The sequence below is a fragment of the Dermochelys coriacea genome, chromosome 6 (assembly GCF_009764565.3).
Source record: "Dermochelys coriacea isolate rDerCor1 chromosome 6, rDerCor1.pri.v4, whole genome shotgun sequence".
Classification (NCBI taxonomy): Eukaryota; Metazoa; Chordata; order Testudines; family Dermochelyidae; genus Dermochelys; species Dermochelys coriacea.
In genome coordinates, this window is record NC_050073.1 from 105,529,712 (window position 1) to 105,546,046 (window position 16,335).

Genomic DNA, 16,335 nt, shown 5'->3' on the forward strand with positions numbered 1-16,335 from the left:
ATGTGATGTAACTGAATGTGACTCTTTTTTGTTTGGCTGATCCTCTTCAGTTGCTATCAGTACTCTGATGAACAGAACACAAGAACAGCCATACAGGGTCAGATTAATGGTCCATTTAGCTGTCTGTGACAGTGACCAGTGCCAGATGCCTCAGAGAGAATTAGCAAAACAGGGCAATTTCAAGTGCGCCATCCCCTGTCATCCAGTTCCAGTTTCTGGCAGTTGGAAATTTATGGATACCTGGAGCATGGGGTTGACCATCTTTGACCATCTTTGTTAATAGTCATTGATGGACCTATCCTCCATGAATTTATCTAATTCTTTTTTGAACCCAGTTACACTTTTGGCCTTCATCCCTGGCAATGAGTTACGAGTTTCACAGATTGACTCTGCATGATGTGAAGAAGTACTTCCTTCTGTTTGTTTTAAACGTGCTTCCTATTAATTTCATTGGGTGAGCCCTAGTTCTTGTGTTATGCTGAAAGTTAAATGACACTTCCCTATTCACTTTCTTCACATCATTCGTGATTTTATAGACCTCTGTTATATCCTCCCTTAATCAATTCTTTTCTAAACTGAATGTTGCAAGTCTTTTTAATCTCTATTGTCATAGAAGCTGTTTCATACCCCCAGTAATATTTGTTGCACCTTTTCCAACGCTAGTATATTTTTTGGATATACAATGGATTTATATAGACACATTATCAGATTTTGTATTAACTATCCCTTTCCTAATGGTTCCTAATGTTAGTGTTTTTGACTGCCACTGCACATTGAGCAGATATTTTCAGACTATGCCTGCACTGTACAGCTGTGTATGCAGAGCTGTTGCAGCTGTGTTAACCCCAGGATATCAGAGAGATAAGGTAATCTCTTTTATTAGACCAACTCCTGTTGGTGAGAGAGACAACCTTTCCAGCTTACACAGACACCTGAAGAAGAGCTCTGAGTAATCTCGAAAGCTGGTCTCCTCACCATCAAAAGTTGGGCAAATACAAGCTATCACCTCACCCTCCACACACGCATCCCCGTCTCTACACAGTTGGTGACAGCTTATAGAGCCCTCCTTCTCAACCGGGGGCAGATAGAGATCTTCTACGGGGTGCATCAGCTCATCTAGATATTTGCCTAGTTTTACAACAGGCTACATAAAAATGTCAGTACAAACTAAACCTTCCTATGGACAAAGTGAGACAGGAAGCGATTTTTCAGCAATAGTGTGCTATGACATTTTGTATTTTGGGGTCTGATTTTGTAAGTTTTTAAACGAGACGAAACCTGGGGGTACGCAAGCCAAATCCAACTCCGGAGAGGGGTACAACAGCCTGGAAAGGTTGAGGACCACTGCTCTACCGTGTGCCCAGACAGCCTGTGCCAACGCTGGCCAGCTCCGACGGCTGATGGCAGCGCACTGCGCAGTCACTCAGCCCTTCCCCCGTGGCTGCAGCGGCCATGGAGACTGATGTCTCCCGGCCGGGGGCCGCACCAAGGGAAGTGTCGGGCCTCCGCTCTGAGGCGTGACTCTCCCAAGCCCCCAAAGGGCGATGGAGATGAATGACCGTCCCGAGCGCCCACAGGGCGTGAACCCACACGAGAGCCCTCCCGCCCAAAGGCCATCGCCATCCCGGAGCCGCCGCCCCCCGGCCGCGGCCAGGCCCCCGTCCCCTTACCCGAGCGAGGCCAGCTCCCCTGCTCAGCGCCTCTGCCACCATCAGCACCGGACACCCACACCAGAGCCGGCCCGGCGCGTTGCTCAACCCGGCCCGGTCGGAAACACGCACCCGGGCCGGAACCATTCGCTACCCGGGCAAGCAGGGCGGCCGTGGAGTCGCCTGTCGTTGCGGACGCTTGACTACAGCGCTAGGGTGGCCTGTGAGGGATTTACACGCGGCCGGCCGCGCGCTGGGGCTGTTAGCGGAGCAGCCCCTGTTTCCACCCGGCTGGCTTGGCGGGGCGGACCCGCCGCTGGCTGCCTTGGGGTGTCTCTGGGCAAGGGTGTGGTGAGTTTCTTCCCTTCAGGTAACTGACGTGGGTTTCCCGCATAGGTAGGGCGCGTGGGGCCCAGCCTCGCCAGGCCTCAGGAGGGGTCTCCTCCATAGGAGGAGCTGCAGGGTCAGGCTGCCCCCGGGAACGAGCTGCCCCTCCCCCCGCGTCTCTGGGGGGCGCCTGCCCCCGGGAACGAGCTGCCCCTCCCCCCGCGTCTCTGGGGGGCGCCTGCCCCCGGGAACGAGCTGCCCCTCCCCCCGCGTCTCTGGGGGGCGCCTGCCCCCGGGAACGAGCTGCCCCTCCCCCCGCGTCTCTGGGGGGCGCCTGCCCCCGGGAACGAGCTGCCCCTCCCCCCGTGTCGCTAGAGGGGAGTGAAGGGAGACTGCCCATGGACTGAATTGCCCACTGCCTCGGGCACTGGGAGGGTGACCCCAGGTTGCAGTGAAGTGGAGGTTTCCCGTTCATAAGCATTCTGGGTAGTTCACATTTAAGAAACTATTTATGTTATCTCAGTGAGAGCTGGGGGAAAGAAGGGTTGGGGGATATGAAGGATTTTACTTTTTGTCTTTAACTGAAACATTAAAATAAAAAAAAAATTCCTATCTCCTATCACTCTAAGCGCCTTCAGAAGAAGAATGTTCTGGATGGTTTTAATCTGTCTGTTGTCTAACATTGTCATTCTGAATCTGAGGTGCCTTTCTCTTGTATGGGCTGGAGTGAGTTGAACAAGGGGAGATTTTATCAAGTTTAAATGTGCACTGAGATTTTGAAGGGCCTGATTATCAAAGCTGAGAATGTGCAAACATACTAAGTGTTTGTGCAAGTGGCCCACTATGTGTCTTATTGGCCTTTTGTGTGTGCCCCATAATCCAATTTGTATGCTGCTCTCTGTCTTTCCAGAGTGAGTTATGCTTATTCATTAGGTACCTGCAATGCATATACTGAGTTTAGATGCTCAATGTCTAGTTCTCATTAAAAAAACATGCAAGTAAACCTTCCTCGTGAAAAAGAGACTGGAGAAATACTTAAGCTGCACTGTCAACTTAAAAATAGTATGTGGTCAACCCATGCTACAAATGCATAATGGTTGAAAAACCATACTCATAGAGTTATCATCAATGGTTCACTGTCAAATTGGGAGGATGTATCTGCTCGGGCCCTTCAGGTGTCTGTCTTGGGTCTGGTACTATTAAATGTTAATGAATTGGATAATGGAGTGGAGAGTATGCTTATAAAATTGTGGATGAACCAAGCTGAGAGGGCTTGCAAGCACTCTGGAGGATAGGATTACAATTCAGGGTGACCTGGACAAATTGAAGACTTGGGCTGAAATCAACAAGATGAAATTCAATAAAAACAAGTGCAAAGTACTACATTAGAAAGGAAAAATCAAATGTGCACCTACAAATAGGGAATAATTGACTAAGAAATAGTTCTGCTGAAAAGAAGTAGGCATGTTTAGTCTTGAGAAAGAAGACTGAAGGGGGATCAGATAACAGTGTTTGAATATTGTAAAGGCTTGTTATAAAGAGAACAGTAGGAATGTAAAATGTTAACTGGTAAGCATTAGTTTTACCAGTTAACCCGCCTTAACCCCTGGACAGCCCTGGCCCCGGCCCCAGCTGCGCTGGCCCTGGATGGATTGGCCCCGGCCCAGTTTCAGTGCCTGTATGAGAGCATTTTAGATCAGTAAAAGCGAGAATTTGAAATCCAGTGGATTTATAACTGTTTTGTCTACTTTTTTGCACTTCTCTTCAGTTTTAACAATGAAAAATAGAGAGAAAATTTTGGGGAATATTTATTTGCATAAAAACATGCTTTCACTGCAACCTTTAAACAAAATTTTGGAAACATTTATATTATTTTCACAAAATGTAAGGCCCCAATCTTGCAATTGGCTGTGTGCGAGAGTGGGCATGCACACACTGTCAATTTCAGGATTGGGGCCTAAACTTGGCCAAATTTAAGTTGACAGTGTCCTTTCAGTCCTTAAAGAGTGAGGTTTTTCTCCCCGTGGATGTGAATTGAGGCAGGTCCGTTTCACGCACTCAGTTGTGAAAGCATCTGTCTTCCACAGCCTTTGTTGTTGTTAGTTATAAAACAGAGTTATATTATAAAACAAAAATAAAATCTGTTGTATTTTTTGGTGGCTTTGTTTTGTTTTCAGGCCTATTACAACTGCTATCCCTTACAGAAAAAAACTTTTCTTGAACTTAAAAAGAAAATTCCCATCACTTGTTTGGACATCCTATTTCAAGTTATCATATAAAAGCAATTTTTATCTTAGAGCACAAAATCAGTCTTTTAAAGTCTAACAAAATCACTTCTCTTTCCTCTCTCCCCCGCTTTGTCTGTCCTTTCCGTTTATATTGTAAGCTTTTTTAGGGGAGAGTCTGTAGCTTACTACACATTGGTTCAGTGTTTAGCACAATGGAGCACCAGTCTTGGCTGGGGCCACTACTGTAAAACAAATAATTTAATATCTGTTTGTTGTAGTTGTTACTTTTAGCAATGGCTCATAAGCAGCATTTTCATGCATAGATTTTTAGAACCCAAATGTTTGTGTCAGGAAAGAGCTACATTGTCCACTCAGGGACTTCGTCTTTAAAGAAATTCAGTTATTAACTCTGATAAATTGACTTTTATAAGAGATATTACAAGTAAAAATTGACCTGGATGAATTTTTATTACCCATTTTGTTTTGAACAGGATTTGATAGTCATGCTACCTTTTAAATGCTTTTCCAATTTTTCTTCTCTCTTTTGCACAGGTTTAACAATGAATCCCATTTAAATCAACAGTGTTTCATGATGTAGCAGAGATGAGTTTGGCCCCTTCTTATCTGTTTTTGTTGTTGTTGTTTATGAAATAGTCCCACTGTTTTAAATTAATGCATCCGATGAAGTGAGCTGTAGCTCACGAAAGCTTATGCTCAAATAAATTTGTTAGTCTCTAAGGTGCCACAAGTACTCCTTTTCTTTTTGCGAATACAGACTAACACGGCTGCTACTCTGAAACCTGTTTTATATTATGATAAACTTCAGATAAAGACATGGGTTGCCCTCTAGAGGGAGGATTTAATGTTTTTATACTTAGCTCTATGCTCCTTTTTTAAACTTCTGCTAAATATTTAGGTCACTCTCCTGCAAAGGGATTTGAAAGAATCAACCTATAGTTCTGGATAGAGTCTTGTTTGCTTCAGTGGGACCCTGCTCAGGAGTAAGGGTTTGTGCTCGAGGATCCTATTGTAAAATAGAAGCACAACCTACAATGTAAAGTTCTTGTAATAAAATGTGCATATTGGAGACTTGTTCTGTTTATACCAGAGGTTTTCAAATTGTGAGTTGTGTTCCCCTAGAGGGAAACAGAGGACTGTTTGGCAGTGACACCAGGTGGGGCTTCCCCTCTCTCCTCAGTAGGCCACCTAGTCAGTGGGTCAGTCTCAACAGCTGCGCCGATTTCCGCTCCCAGCACCCTCCGCACGCAGTGCTGGCTCCGCTCTCCTTCCCCCACTCTGAAAACCTGAGGGGGGCAGGTATTATGTCTATTTTTATCTGGATTGGGGGTGGGGGGCGCAACCAAAAATTGTAATTCGGGGCGGGGAGGGAACTCAGCTCAAAAAGTTTGAAAACCGCTGATTTATACTAAGGTCTGAATCCTGCAAACACTGAGTCCTGTGAATAACTTTATGCATCTAAGTAGTCCCATTGAATTCTAATGGACTGCTCACATGCGTAAGTGTTTGTAGGATGGGATATAAACTGCTGATTCTGCAAATACTTGGGTATGTCCTTAACTCTACTACTGTGAGTAGTTCAATTTCCACTTTCTTTTCAATGTTACTTCGCAGAGTAATAAAGTTAAGCACCTGTGCAAGTGTTTGCAGGATAAGGGCCTAAGGTTGCAAGGGACATGGACCATATCTTCAGATATATGTGAAGTGCTATACATATCCCTGGTGTCAATACACAGATGGATTACTATCAAGGTTAAGATTTAGTCACAGTTATTTTTAGTAAAAGTCACAGACAGGTCGCAGGCAATGTACAAAAATTCATGGAAGCCCAAGACATATCTATAACTTTTCCTCAGAATAAGGGGGGGTGGGTTTGACTGCTAGTGGGAGGGGGGGATATGATAGCACTGGGGCCCCTGCTGGTGGTGGTGGCGGCTAACAGTTCTGGGACATGAGGCTGAAGCAGAAAATGTCATGGAAGTCTCTGAAAGTCACGGAATACATGACTTCTGTGACCTCCATGACAAAATTTTATCCTTAATTATTATGGATAAAACTTCATCATTCATACTAGATATAAGCGTCTAAAAGGAACTTTTTATTTCAAACTACAGTGACACAAAATTACAATTTTTTTTTTAGATGGACACTAGATAATAGCGTCACAAATATCTTGAGCCAATGTCATTACATGCTAGACCACAGATGGGCAAACTACAGCCCAAGTGTCACATCTGGCCCTTCAGACATTTTAGTTCGATCCTCAAGCTCCTGCCGGGGAGCGGGGTCCGGGGCTTGCCCCACTCCGTATGTGCCGTGGCTCCGCACAGCTCCCAGAAGCAGTGTCATGTCCCCCCCTCTGGCTCCTACGCCTAGGGACAGCCAGGGGACTTTGCATGCTTCCCCCATCCCAAGTGCCGCCATCACATCTCCCATTGGCCAGGAACCGCAGCAAATGGGAGCTGCAGGGGCAGCGCTTGCAGACAGGGCAGTGCTATGTCTCCAAGTAGGAGCTGGAGGTGGGACATACCGCTGCTTCTGGGAGCTGCTTGAGGTAAGCACCATCCAGAGCCTGCACCCTTAACCCCTTCCTGTACCCCAACCCCCTGCCCTAGCACTGATCCCCTCCTGCTTCCTGAGCCCCTCGGTCCCAACCAAGAACACCCCCTTGAACCCCCGCCCCTCATTTCCAGCCCCACCCCAGAGCACGCCCCCCCCAGCTGGAACGCCCCCCCCATCCATGCCCTAGTCCGGAGCCCCCTCCCACACCCTGAACTCCTCATTTCTGGCCCCATCCCAGAGCCCTCACCGCCTCCCACACCCCAACCCCCAATTTCATGAGCATTCATGAACCGCTATACAATTTCCATACTCAGATGTGGCTCTTGGGCCAAAAAGTTTGCCCACTCCTGTGCTAGACCAATCTCAGCTTTTGTCATTGACTACATAAATGGCTAAAGTTAATCAAATCACATTTTTGTATGAAATAAGTAAAAGCATGTATGCTTTTATTTTCTAGAGATATCAACATGGGCAGTGATTTCATTATGGCCTTTGATATAAAACTGAAGATGATGCTGAGTTTACTATGTGGGTGTGGTTAGATTTACATATTGCACTTTTAACACATTCTGTGATTCATTTAGTAATTTTGTGGTTGCTTCTTTTTTCTTCTGTCACTTGGGCCACATTCCTGCTCTTTTACAGTACCAATGTGGTGGAAGAAAGACTGGCATATTGGCTCCATTTGTAGTTGTTCCTCTGCATAAAGATGCACATCCCCAAGCTACAGCATAATTCTTAATATCCTGTCAGGATACACCTGGTGGCAGGTCAGGTTAAAAGTGTGCTATCATAACTGCATGCATAAGTCTGTGCTTTTTTTGTTGTAATCCTTTGCATCAGTTTTGTGGAATGCAGCTTATCTATGCAAAATGTAACTAATGTTTATAAAGTGCTGAGAGATCCCGAGATGAAAGATGTTCTAGAAGTGCAAGTATAGGTGTGTTGAATTAAAGATTAAATTGTGTGGGTAAATATTCATACAAATGCATATTTATATTTGCAAAAACTATGTTTTTAAGTGATTAGAACCTTAAATATTTTATAGTGAAATATCTTTTGAATTATTGATTCCTTTAATTGCAGATGTTCATCATTTTGGAGGATTTCAGCACAGAGATTATTGGATTTTGCCATATCTGACCAGGATGAATTCATCATTGGTTGCTTATGATGATTCAGATTCTGACACTGAGACTGGAAAGGCTGAAAATCTCAATCTTTCTGGCAGAGAAACCAGACTTGCAAATTATGCTATGAATCCTATTCAGTGTTTTGCACCCGGTGGATTGGGCACAAAATCTACATACAAAATGCAGACTGTTGAGAATACTGCCAGCACTGGGACAAGCATTATTTGTGAAGGTGCTCCTGCATATAAGGTACAGGCTAATAACAGGGATTTGGCAACTGTTTATCCTTGGAAAGAATATTCTAACCAGGTTGAAACGCTTTCTGGAAATGGAAGCTTCTCTCAGAAGAGAGTACATCGGGACAAGATTGTTACCATAAAGGGAATTAGACCATATATCCCTAAAAGACTTCGACAAGAAAAAACTTCTGAAGTGTATGAAAAAAAAGAATCTGAAGAACACAGAGAGAGTTGTGCAATACCAGGAGAGCAAATTTCCACAGAGGTTTCTGAATTTATTAAGCCATATTTAGGGTCTAAGTACAAATCAACTGAAATCCCAAGGAACTTGGTGTTTCAGATGTCCAAACACAGTGGTCCAGTTAATAAAGTCCAGTGGTGTCCTGTACAAGGATGGAGCCATATGCTTCTTTCCACTTCCATGGATAAAACTTTCAAGGTAATGTACTTACATAGTGGAATGTTTTGTGTTATGTAGCACTCACTTTAAATAGTAAAACAGATGGGAATGGGTTTTTAGTCTGCCTGTATTTGATAATTGATCCCATGTATGTAGTACCTACTAAGACCTTGATCAGATCCTTTGCCAGACCAGAGTCTATTGTAGGCCCCAATACTGCAAGCCTTCTCAGCACACTGTTCCATTTTTCCTGGTGGGTAATTAAGGATTGCAGGGAGGTTGTGGAATCTCCGTCATTGGAGGTTTTTAAGAGTAGGTTAGACAATCGCCTGTCAGGGATGGTCTAGATGATACTTAATCCTACCTTGAGTGCAGGGGACTGGACTAGATGACCTCTCCAGGTGTCTTCCAGTCCTATGAGTCTATGTTTCGTCCCTTTGCATATTATATACCAAAATAAAAGCTTGCGGAGATGATTTAGAATTCATATTTCTAAATCAATTAAACTATTGAACATAAGCTGTTTTAAAAGTCTATAGACTATGATAATGGTGCTTGTAGGACTTTTACTAATGTTGTTAGAATTTATAGAACAGTGCTTTTATATTAGACACATAATCATTTTTGTTTTTAATTGAAGAAGCCAAATACACAGTAGTCTGCCTATAGCTCTTGGTATGAAATAAGGAACAGATATTGTATAAATTCTATTGCTCTAATATTTGATTTTTTTAAAAAAAAATTGCTGTAATTTTCAATATATGTGTGTGTGTGTGTGTGTGTGTGTGTGTGTGATATATATATTTGTGGTAGAAGAATACATCTAAATCCTCATGTATATTAATGAAGGACTGTTGCCAGAAGCTGGGATTGGGTGACAGGGGATAGATCGCTTGATATTTACCTGTTCTGTTCATTCCCTCTGAAGCACTTGACACTGGCCACTGTTGGAAGATAAGATATTGGGCTAGATTGACCTTTGGTCTGACCCAGTATTGCTGTTCTTATGTTTTTATGACCGTGTATTCCAGAGAATATCCCAAAGAGATTAAAAAAAAATACTGGGGTGGATATTGGTTGGTTTTTTTAAAAAAAATTCTTACATGTTTAGGGAAGGAAATGTTGTTTAATGATTAGAAAGGACTTGGAGTTGGGATTCCTTAAATGGAAGTTGCTTGTTCCTACTAGTTGGGAGGGAAAACAATAGGCAACCCTGGCTTTTATTTTCAACTCTGGTATGGATTCACAGTGTCATGTGAAAGTCACTTAAATGTTGTAAGTCTGAGTTTACTAGTCTCTAAAATGAGTATAAAGATTCTCCCCCATCTCGTGAGGGTGTTGTGAGGCTTTGAGGCTTGTAAAGCTCTTTGAAATCCTCACATAAAATATGATACTGAAGTACATATTATTATTGTGAGGGGGGATTTTCAACTAGATCACTATATTTTCAGCAGTTAATTATTTATATTATTTTTTTGTTTGCATTGAGCTATCACCCAAAGATCCTAGTCTGGATGGGATTCCCATCATACTAGCACCGTACAAACACATAGGAAGAGACTGTCTTTGCTCTGAAGAGCATTCAGCATAAGTCTTTGATCCTCCAAACTGCTCTGTGTGGTTGAACCCCTGTACCCGAACAGAGTCACACTGACTTTAGTTGGGCAACACATGGTGTCAAGGGTCTATCCTTGCAGAACTATTTGCGAGATCATGGTTCAAGGTTCCACTCCTGCAGTTGGATGTGCATGGACAGACCCTTAGATTGGCTATATGACTGGTAAGTGGGGAACATGACTGTTTACAGATAATACAAACACACAGGATGGAGAGGAAGTATTTAGTATGGCACAGTGGGGCATAAGTGAGAAAAATTAGATAAAATGAAGGAAATATTTTCGGTTGACTATCGGACTATAATCAAGAAAGAGGACAGCTTTTTAGTTAACATACCATCTGGTTCAGTGGTGCAGCAAAAAAAATTAGAAATGAAAAAGCAATATATAACTAAAGGAAAAAGGGGAAAATAGCAATCAATAGAAATTAGAAGTTATGAAGGCAGAAAATTGATAATTGAAGTTAAAAAGCAAAACATCCATGGCAGGCAAGGACTTCAAAAGAAATCCTAGCATTGTATCAGCTCATTAGTAGTTGGAGGTGGTAAAATTATTAATAATGATCAATAAATATTTCTGTTTTGTATTTGGAAAGGAGCAGAATGATGTACTTGTATCATATGAGGATGTGACATTAGTAGCTGAGGAGATGTTAGACATCAACAGCTGGAGCAGGGGTGGCCAACCTGTGGCTCTGGAGCCACATGTGGCTCTTCAGAAGTTAATATGCGGCCCCTTGTATAGGCATCGACTCTGGGCTGGAGCTTTAGGTGCCAACTTTCCAATGTGCTGGGGTGTTCTCACTGCTCAATCCCTGGCTATGCCGCAGGCTCTGCCCCCACTCCACCCCTTCCCACCCCCTCCCCTGAGCATGCCATGCCCTTGCTCCTTCCCCTCTCCCCCAGAGCCTCCTGCATGCCACGAAACAGCTGACTGGGAGGTGTGGGGAGGTAGGGAGAGGTGCTGATCTGCTGGGCTGCCGGTGGGCGGGAGGTGCTGGGAGCAGGGCAGGGGAGCTGATGGGGGGTTGCTGAATTATTACTGTGGCTCTTTGGCAATATACCTTGTTAAATTCTAGCTCCTTCTCAGGCTCAGTTGGCCACCCCTGTGCTAAAGATAAACATTTTTCAATCAGCATGATCAGATAATTTGCACTCAAGAGTCCAAAAAGAATTTGCTGAGATTTCTGACCCTCTGATGTTCATTTTTAATAAATCTTGCAATACTGGGGCAATTCCAGAAGACTGAGGGAGTACTAATGTTGTGCCAATATTAAAAAAGGGCAAGCTAGATGACCCAGGTAACTATAGTCCTATTAACCTGACAGCATTCCTGGGCAAAATAATGGAAGAGCTGAGATGGAATTCATTTGATAAAGAATTAAATGATAGGAACAGAGCTGTCCCTTGGGTAGGGAAAATTGGGGCGACTGCTCCAAATCCCAGGGGCCGATGCAATTGGCTGGCGTGGTCGGTCCTGGAAGACATAGGCATGGGAACTAGGGGGTGCTGCGAAATCCCCGGGCTCCTGGCTGTCAGCTCTGCGCGCCTGGGGTCTCAGCTCTGGGGGGGAGGGGGAGACAGGGGTAAGGAGGCTGGTGCTTTCAGTATCCCCACTATTAAAAATGTTCCAGCGTCACTGCCAGAAGACGAATCCGCCACTTCCGTGGGGCCCGCCATCTTGTTGGCAGTTAGTGGAGACAGTGCCTGGCTCGGCTGCCCACGTTTTGGTGCAGTGAGTCCCCCACCCTGGTTGGAACTCTGAGGTACCGTGGCGCTATTGCTAACAATAGCCCTGCGGTAGGCGCCGGCAACTGCCAGCAGCAGCTGGCTGCCTACCACCATGCCGGATCCATCCCACCAGCCCAGCCGCCAATGCAGAGTGGGGGGCCCCCAAGCCACGCAACTCCCTAGGGATGGTCCTGGATAGGAATATAATTGATGCCAGTCAACTTGATTTTATGGAAAATAGGTCTTATCAAACAAACATGATTAAATTCTTTGAGAGTACCTTTATTAATCTAATTTTGTAACTGCAAAGTCTACACTTAGGGTATGTCTACACTACGAAATTAGATCAATTTTATAGAAGTTGATTTTTAGAAATTGATTTTATACAGTCGATTGCGTATGTCCCCACTAAGTGCATTAAGTTGGAGGAGTGCGTCTTCACTACCGTGGCTAGAATAGACTTGCAGAGCGGTGCACTGTGGGTAGCTATCTCACAGTTACCGTAGTCTCCGCTGCCCATTGGAATTCTGGGTTAAGCTCCCAATGCCTGATGGAGCAAAAACACTTCCCAGACCAGAAAATTACCATTGAGGATGTTGAAATGCCAATAGTTATCCTTATGGACCCAGCCTACCCCTTGCTCCCATGGCTCATGAAGCCTTACACAGGCAGCCTGGACAGTAGTAAGGAGCAGTTCAACTATAGGCTGAGCAAGTGCAGAATGGTGGTAGAATATGCCTTGGATGTTTAAAAGTTCGCTGGTGCTGATTGCTGACTAGATCAGACCTCAGCGCAACTAACATTCCCATTGTTATTGCTGCTTGCTGTGTGCTCCATAATATCTGTGAGAGTAAGAGGGAGACGTTTATGGTGGGGTGGGAGGTTGAGGTAAATCACCTGGCATCCGCTTTTGAGCAGCCAGACACCAGGGTAATTAGAAGAGCCCAGGAAGGCATGCTGCGTGTCAGAGAGGCTTTGAAAACCAGTTTCATGACTGGCCAAGCTTCGGTGTGACAGTTGTGTGTGTTTGTCCTTGATGCAAACCCACCCCCTTTGTTGATTTTAATTCCCTGTAAGCCAACCACCCTTTCCCCTTCGAAATAAAGTAACTATTGTTTTGAAACCATGTATTCTTTCTTTCTTAATTTTTTTAAAAAATGAGATAATGGACAAGGTAGCCCGGATGGGGTGGGGAAGGAGGGAAGGACGGACAAGGCCACATTGTTTATTGTAGCCACACTAAAAATCAAACTGTTTGAATGACAGCCTTCTGTTGCTTGGGCGATCCTCTGGAGTGGAGTGGTTGGGTGCCCGGAGCCTCCCCCCCGTGTTCTTAGGTGTCTGGGTGAGGCGGATATGGAACTTGGGGAGGAGAGCATGCAGTTATACAGTGGATGCAGCAGTGCTCTTGTTGGCTTTCCTGAAGCTCCAACGGATGCTTCATCATGTGCGTTTGCTCCCCCATTAGCCTCAGCGTTTCGTCCTGCCTCTGCTCTTCACGCTCACTTAATTCTTTCCTGGCCTCTGCCACTGAATGCCTCCATGCATTAAGCTGTGCCATCAGTGCAGGAGGGCTGCATGAGCTCAGAAAACATGTTATCGTGAGTGCGTTTTTTTCACCTTCTAATCTACGATAACCTCAAGGACCGAGATGATAGGGGGGAGTGTAGAAACATTTGCACCTGGGGGGAGATAAAAATGGAGAGTAAAATTTAAGATGATACGTTTCTGAGAACAAAAGGGAGACTCTTTCACAGTGAATCAAGCAATTCACAGCAGACAGCACATGTGCTTTAGGTACAAGGTCGCACTTTGCCTTTTATATTGGATGCCTGCCATTATGGTGACACATCACATGCGGCTGGGCAACAGAATTCAGTTTCCAGGCAGCCATGGTAAGCCTTTTGGTACGCAGGGTTGGCTTCTTACACCTTCATAACATGTGGGAATGTTTTCAAACTTTCAGTGGCAATGAAGGAGGCAATGCCTCCTTTCCCAGAGCAAGCAATGGGTTGGATTTCACATTTAAAAGGATGTGCAGCACACATCTACCCCCGCCCCACCGCATGGCTATTCTCTGGGATGATCCTTCTTAGCCAAGCGCAAACAGCCCCGCATGAACGGGGTCCTTTTACTGTTCCTTTACAAAAATTCCCCTATTTCAACCAGGTGACAATGAATGATATCACTCTACTGAGGCTAACACAGAAAGATATAGACCGAATGTTGCTTGAATGTGACCAAAACCCAGGACCATTTGCTGCCATGCTTTGTGCTGCAATGATTCCAGACTACTTGCTACTGGCTTGGTGTGGTAAAGTGTCCTACTGTGGAGGACAAAATAAGGCAACCCTCCCCAGAAACCTTCTGCAAAGGCTTTCAGAGTACCTCCAGGAGAGCTTCATGGAAATGTCCCTGGAGGATTCCTGCTCCATCCCCAGATGTGTGAACAGACTTTTCCAGTAGCTGTTCTGGCCACGAATGCATCTCAATTCTTCACGCCAAATCAAACATTAAACGCTATTGCTTTTAAACCCTGTACTGTAGTTACAAATGCGCACTCACCAGAGATGTCTTCTCCGGCTTCAGGGTCGGGGATCCCCTTTGGCAGAGTATTGGCTCCAGCGTGATGAAAAGGTCCTGGCTGCCGGGGAGAACAGATTCATTGCTTGCCTGCTGCGCATTCTCACCTTCTCTTCCTCCTCCATCTGAAAATCCTCCTCCCTGTTACATGAGGCTCCCCCCTTGCAGGTGTCCATGAGCAGTGGTGGAATAGTGGTAGGGTCCCCCTCTAGAATGCCATGCAGCTGATCATAGAAGCGCCATGTAGGGGGCTCTGACCTGCAGTGATGGTTTGCCTCCTTTGTCTTTTGTTAGGCTTGCCTGAGCTCCTTAACTTTCATGCGGCACTGCTGTGTGTCCCTGTTGTAGCCTCTGTCCAACGTGCCCTGTGAGATTTTGGCAAATATATTTGCATTTCTTCTTTTTGATCGGAGTTCAGCCTGCACAGATGCTTCTCCCCATACAGCAATCAGATTCAGTGTCTCCCTTTCGGTCCAGCTCGTTTGCAATTCTGGAGGGACTGCATGGTCACCTGTGCTGCTGAGTTCGCCACGCTGACCAAACAGGAAATGAAATTCAAAAGTTCCTGGGGCTTTTCCTGTGTACCTGGCTAGTGCATCGGAGTTCAAAGTGCTGTCCAGAGTGGTCACAATGGAGCACTCTGTGGGGAGGGATTGCTCAGTGGTTTGAGCATTGGCCTGCTAAACCCAGGGTTCTGAGTTCAATTCTTGAGGGGGCCATTTAGGGATCTGGGGCAAAAATTTGGGATTGGTCTTGCTTTGAACAGGGGGTTGGACTAGATGACTTCCTGAGGTCCCTTCCAACCCTGATATTCTATGATAGCTCCCGGAGGCCAATATCATCGATTTGCATCTGTACTACCCCAAATTTGACCCAGCAAGGTCGATTTTAGTGCTACTCCTCTCATCGGGGAGGAGTACAGAAGTCAATTTTAAGAGCCCTTTAGGTGGATGGAACGGGGTTGGTTGTGTGGACGCAGTCATTTTTAAATTGACCTAACGCGACTAAATTCGACCTAACTCTGTAGTGTAGACCAGGCCTTAGACTTTTGTAAGGCATTTTATTTAGTACCGCACTACACTGTGATTAAAAAATTAGCATTATACAAGATTAGTTGAACACACATTACATTCATTAAGAACTGACTAACTGAAAGATCTCAAAAAGTAATTGTCAATGGGGTATCATCACTGAATAGTGGGGGTCCGAAGAGACTGGCAGTGGGCTCAGTGCTGTTCAATGTTTTTCATTAATTATCTGAAAGTAAGTATAAAATAACTCCTGATAAAATTTGTGGATGACACAAAGATTGGTGGAGTGGTTAATGGTGTGGACAGGGCAGTCATACAGAGCGATTTGGTAAGCTTGGGCGCATTCAAACAAAATGTGTTTAAGTACGCCCAAATACAAAGTCATACATCATGGAACAAGGAATGCAGTCCATACCTATGGAATGGGAGACTATATCTTGGAAAGTAGAAACTCTGAAAAGGTTTTATTGTTCTAGAGGACAAGTAACTCATTGTGAATTCCCAGTGTCATGCTGTGGGTAAAAGGGCTAATGTGATCCTTGGCTGTATAAACAGGAGAGTAGGGGTCTAGTTTTGGTGTCCACATTTTAAAAGGATGTTGAAAAATTGGGGAGTATTCAGAAAATAGCCTGTGGTAGGGCCTGCTTGCTCCTGCCCCTTTGGCCTTAAAGTCTATGAACAACAATCAAACGGAGGATAACCCAATGACTTCCGGACAGTGAGATGTTGAATGGTCCACAAATAGCTGGCCCACAAATAGCTGGTAAAACACCCATTGCAGTTTATTTACAATACGAGTTTCCTCTACCCTTATACCCT

The 16,335-nt window shown here is 44.8% G+C and overlaps 2 protein-coding genes across 7 annotated transcripts in view; one reads left to right on the forward strand and one right to left on the reverse strand.

The window, feature by feature from the left end:
- The window catches only part of WARS1 (tryptophanyl-tRNA synthetase 1), a 34,189-nt gene extending 32,338 nt beyond the window's left edge, over positions 1 to 1,851 (reverse strand). For 3 of the 4 annotated variants that reach the window (XM_043516809.1, XM_038405237.2, XM_038405239.2), the window contains exon 1: positions 1,671 to 1,851. The gene's annotated coding sequence lies outside the window, so the exon portion shown is untranslated. The remainder of the gene's footprint in view (positions 1 to 1,670) is intronic. The other variant, XM_038405238.2, reaches the window with a different exon arrangement.
- A 38-nt stretch (positions 1,852 to 1,889) lies between these two features.
- The window catches only part of WDR25 (WD repeat domain 25), a 134,163-nt gene continuing 119,717 nt past the window's right edge, over positions 1,890 to 16,335 (forward strand). The window contains exons 1-2 of one of the 3 annotated variants that reach the window (XM_038405233.2): positions 1,890 to 2,000; positions 7,871 to 8,595. In XM_038405233.2, the coding sequence (XP_038261161.1) occupies positions 7,933 to 8,595 (663 nt within the window). In that variant the 5' untranslated portion in view covers positions 1,890 to 2,000; positions 7,871 to 7,932. Of the gene's footprint in view, positions 2,020 to 5,010; positions 5,519 to 7,866; positions 8,596 to 16,335 lie in introns of those variants that run through there. The other 2 variants (XM_038405235.2, XM_043516808.1) reach the window with 2 other exon arrangements.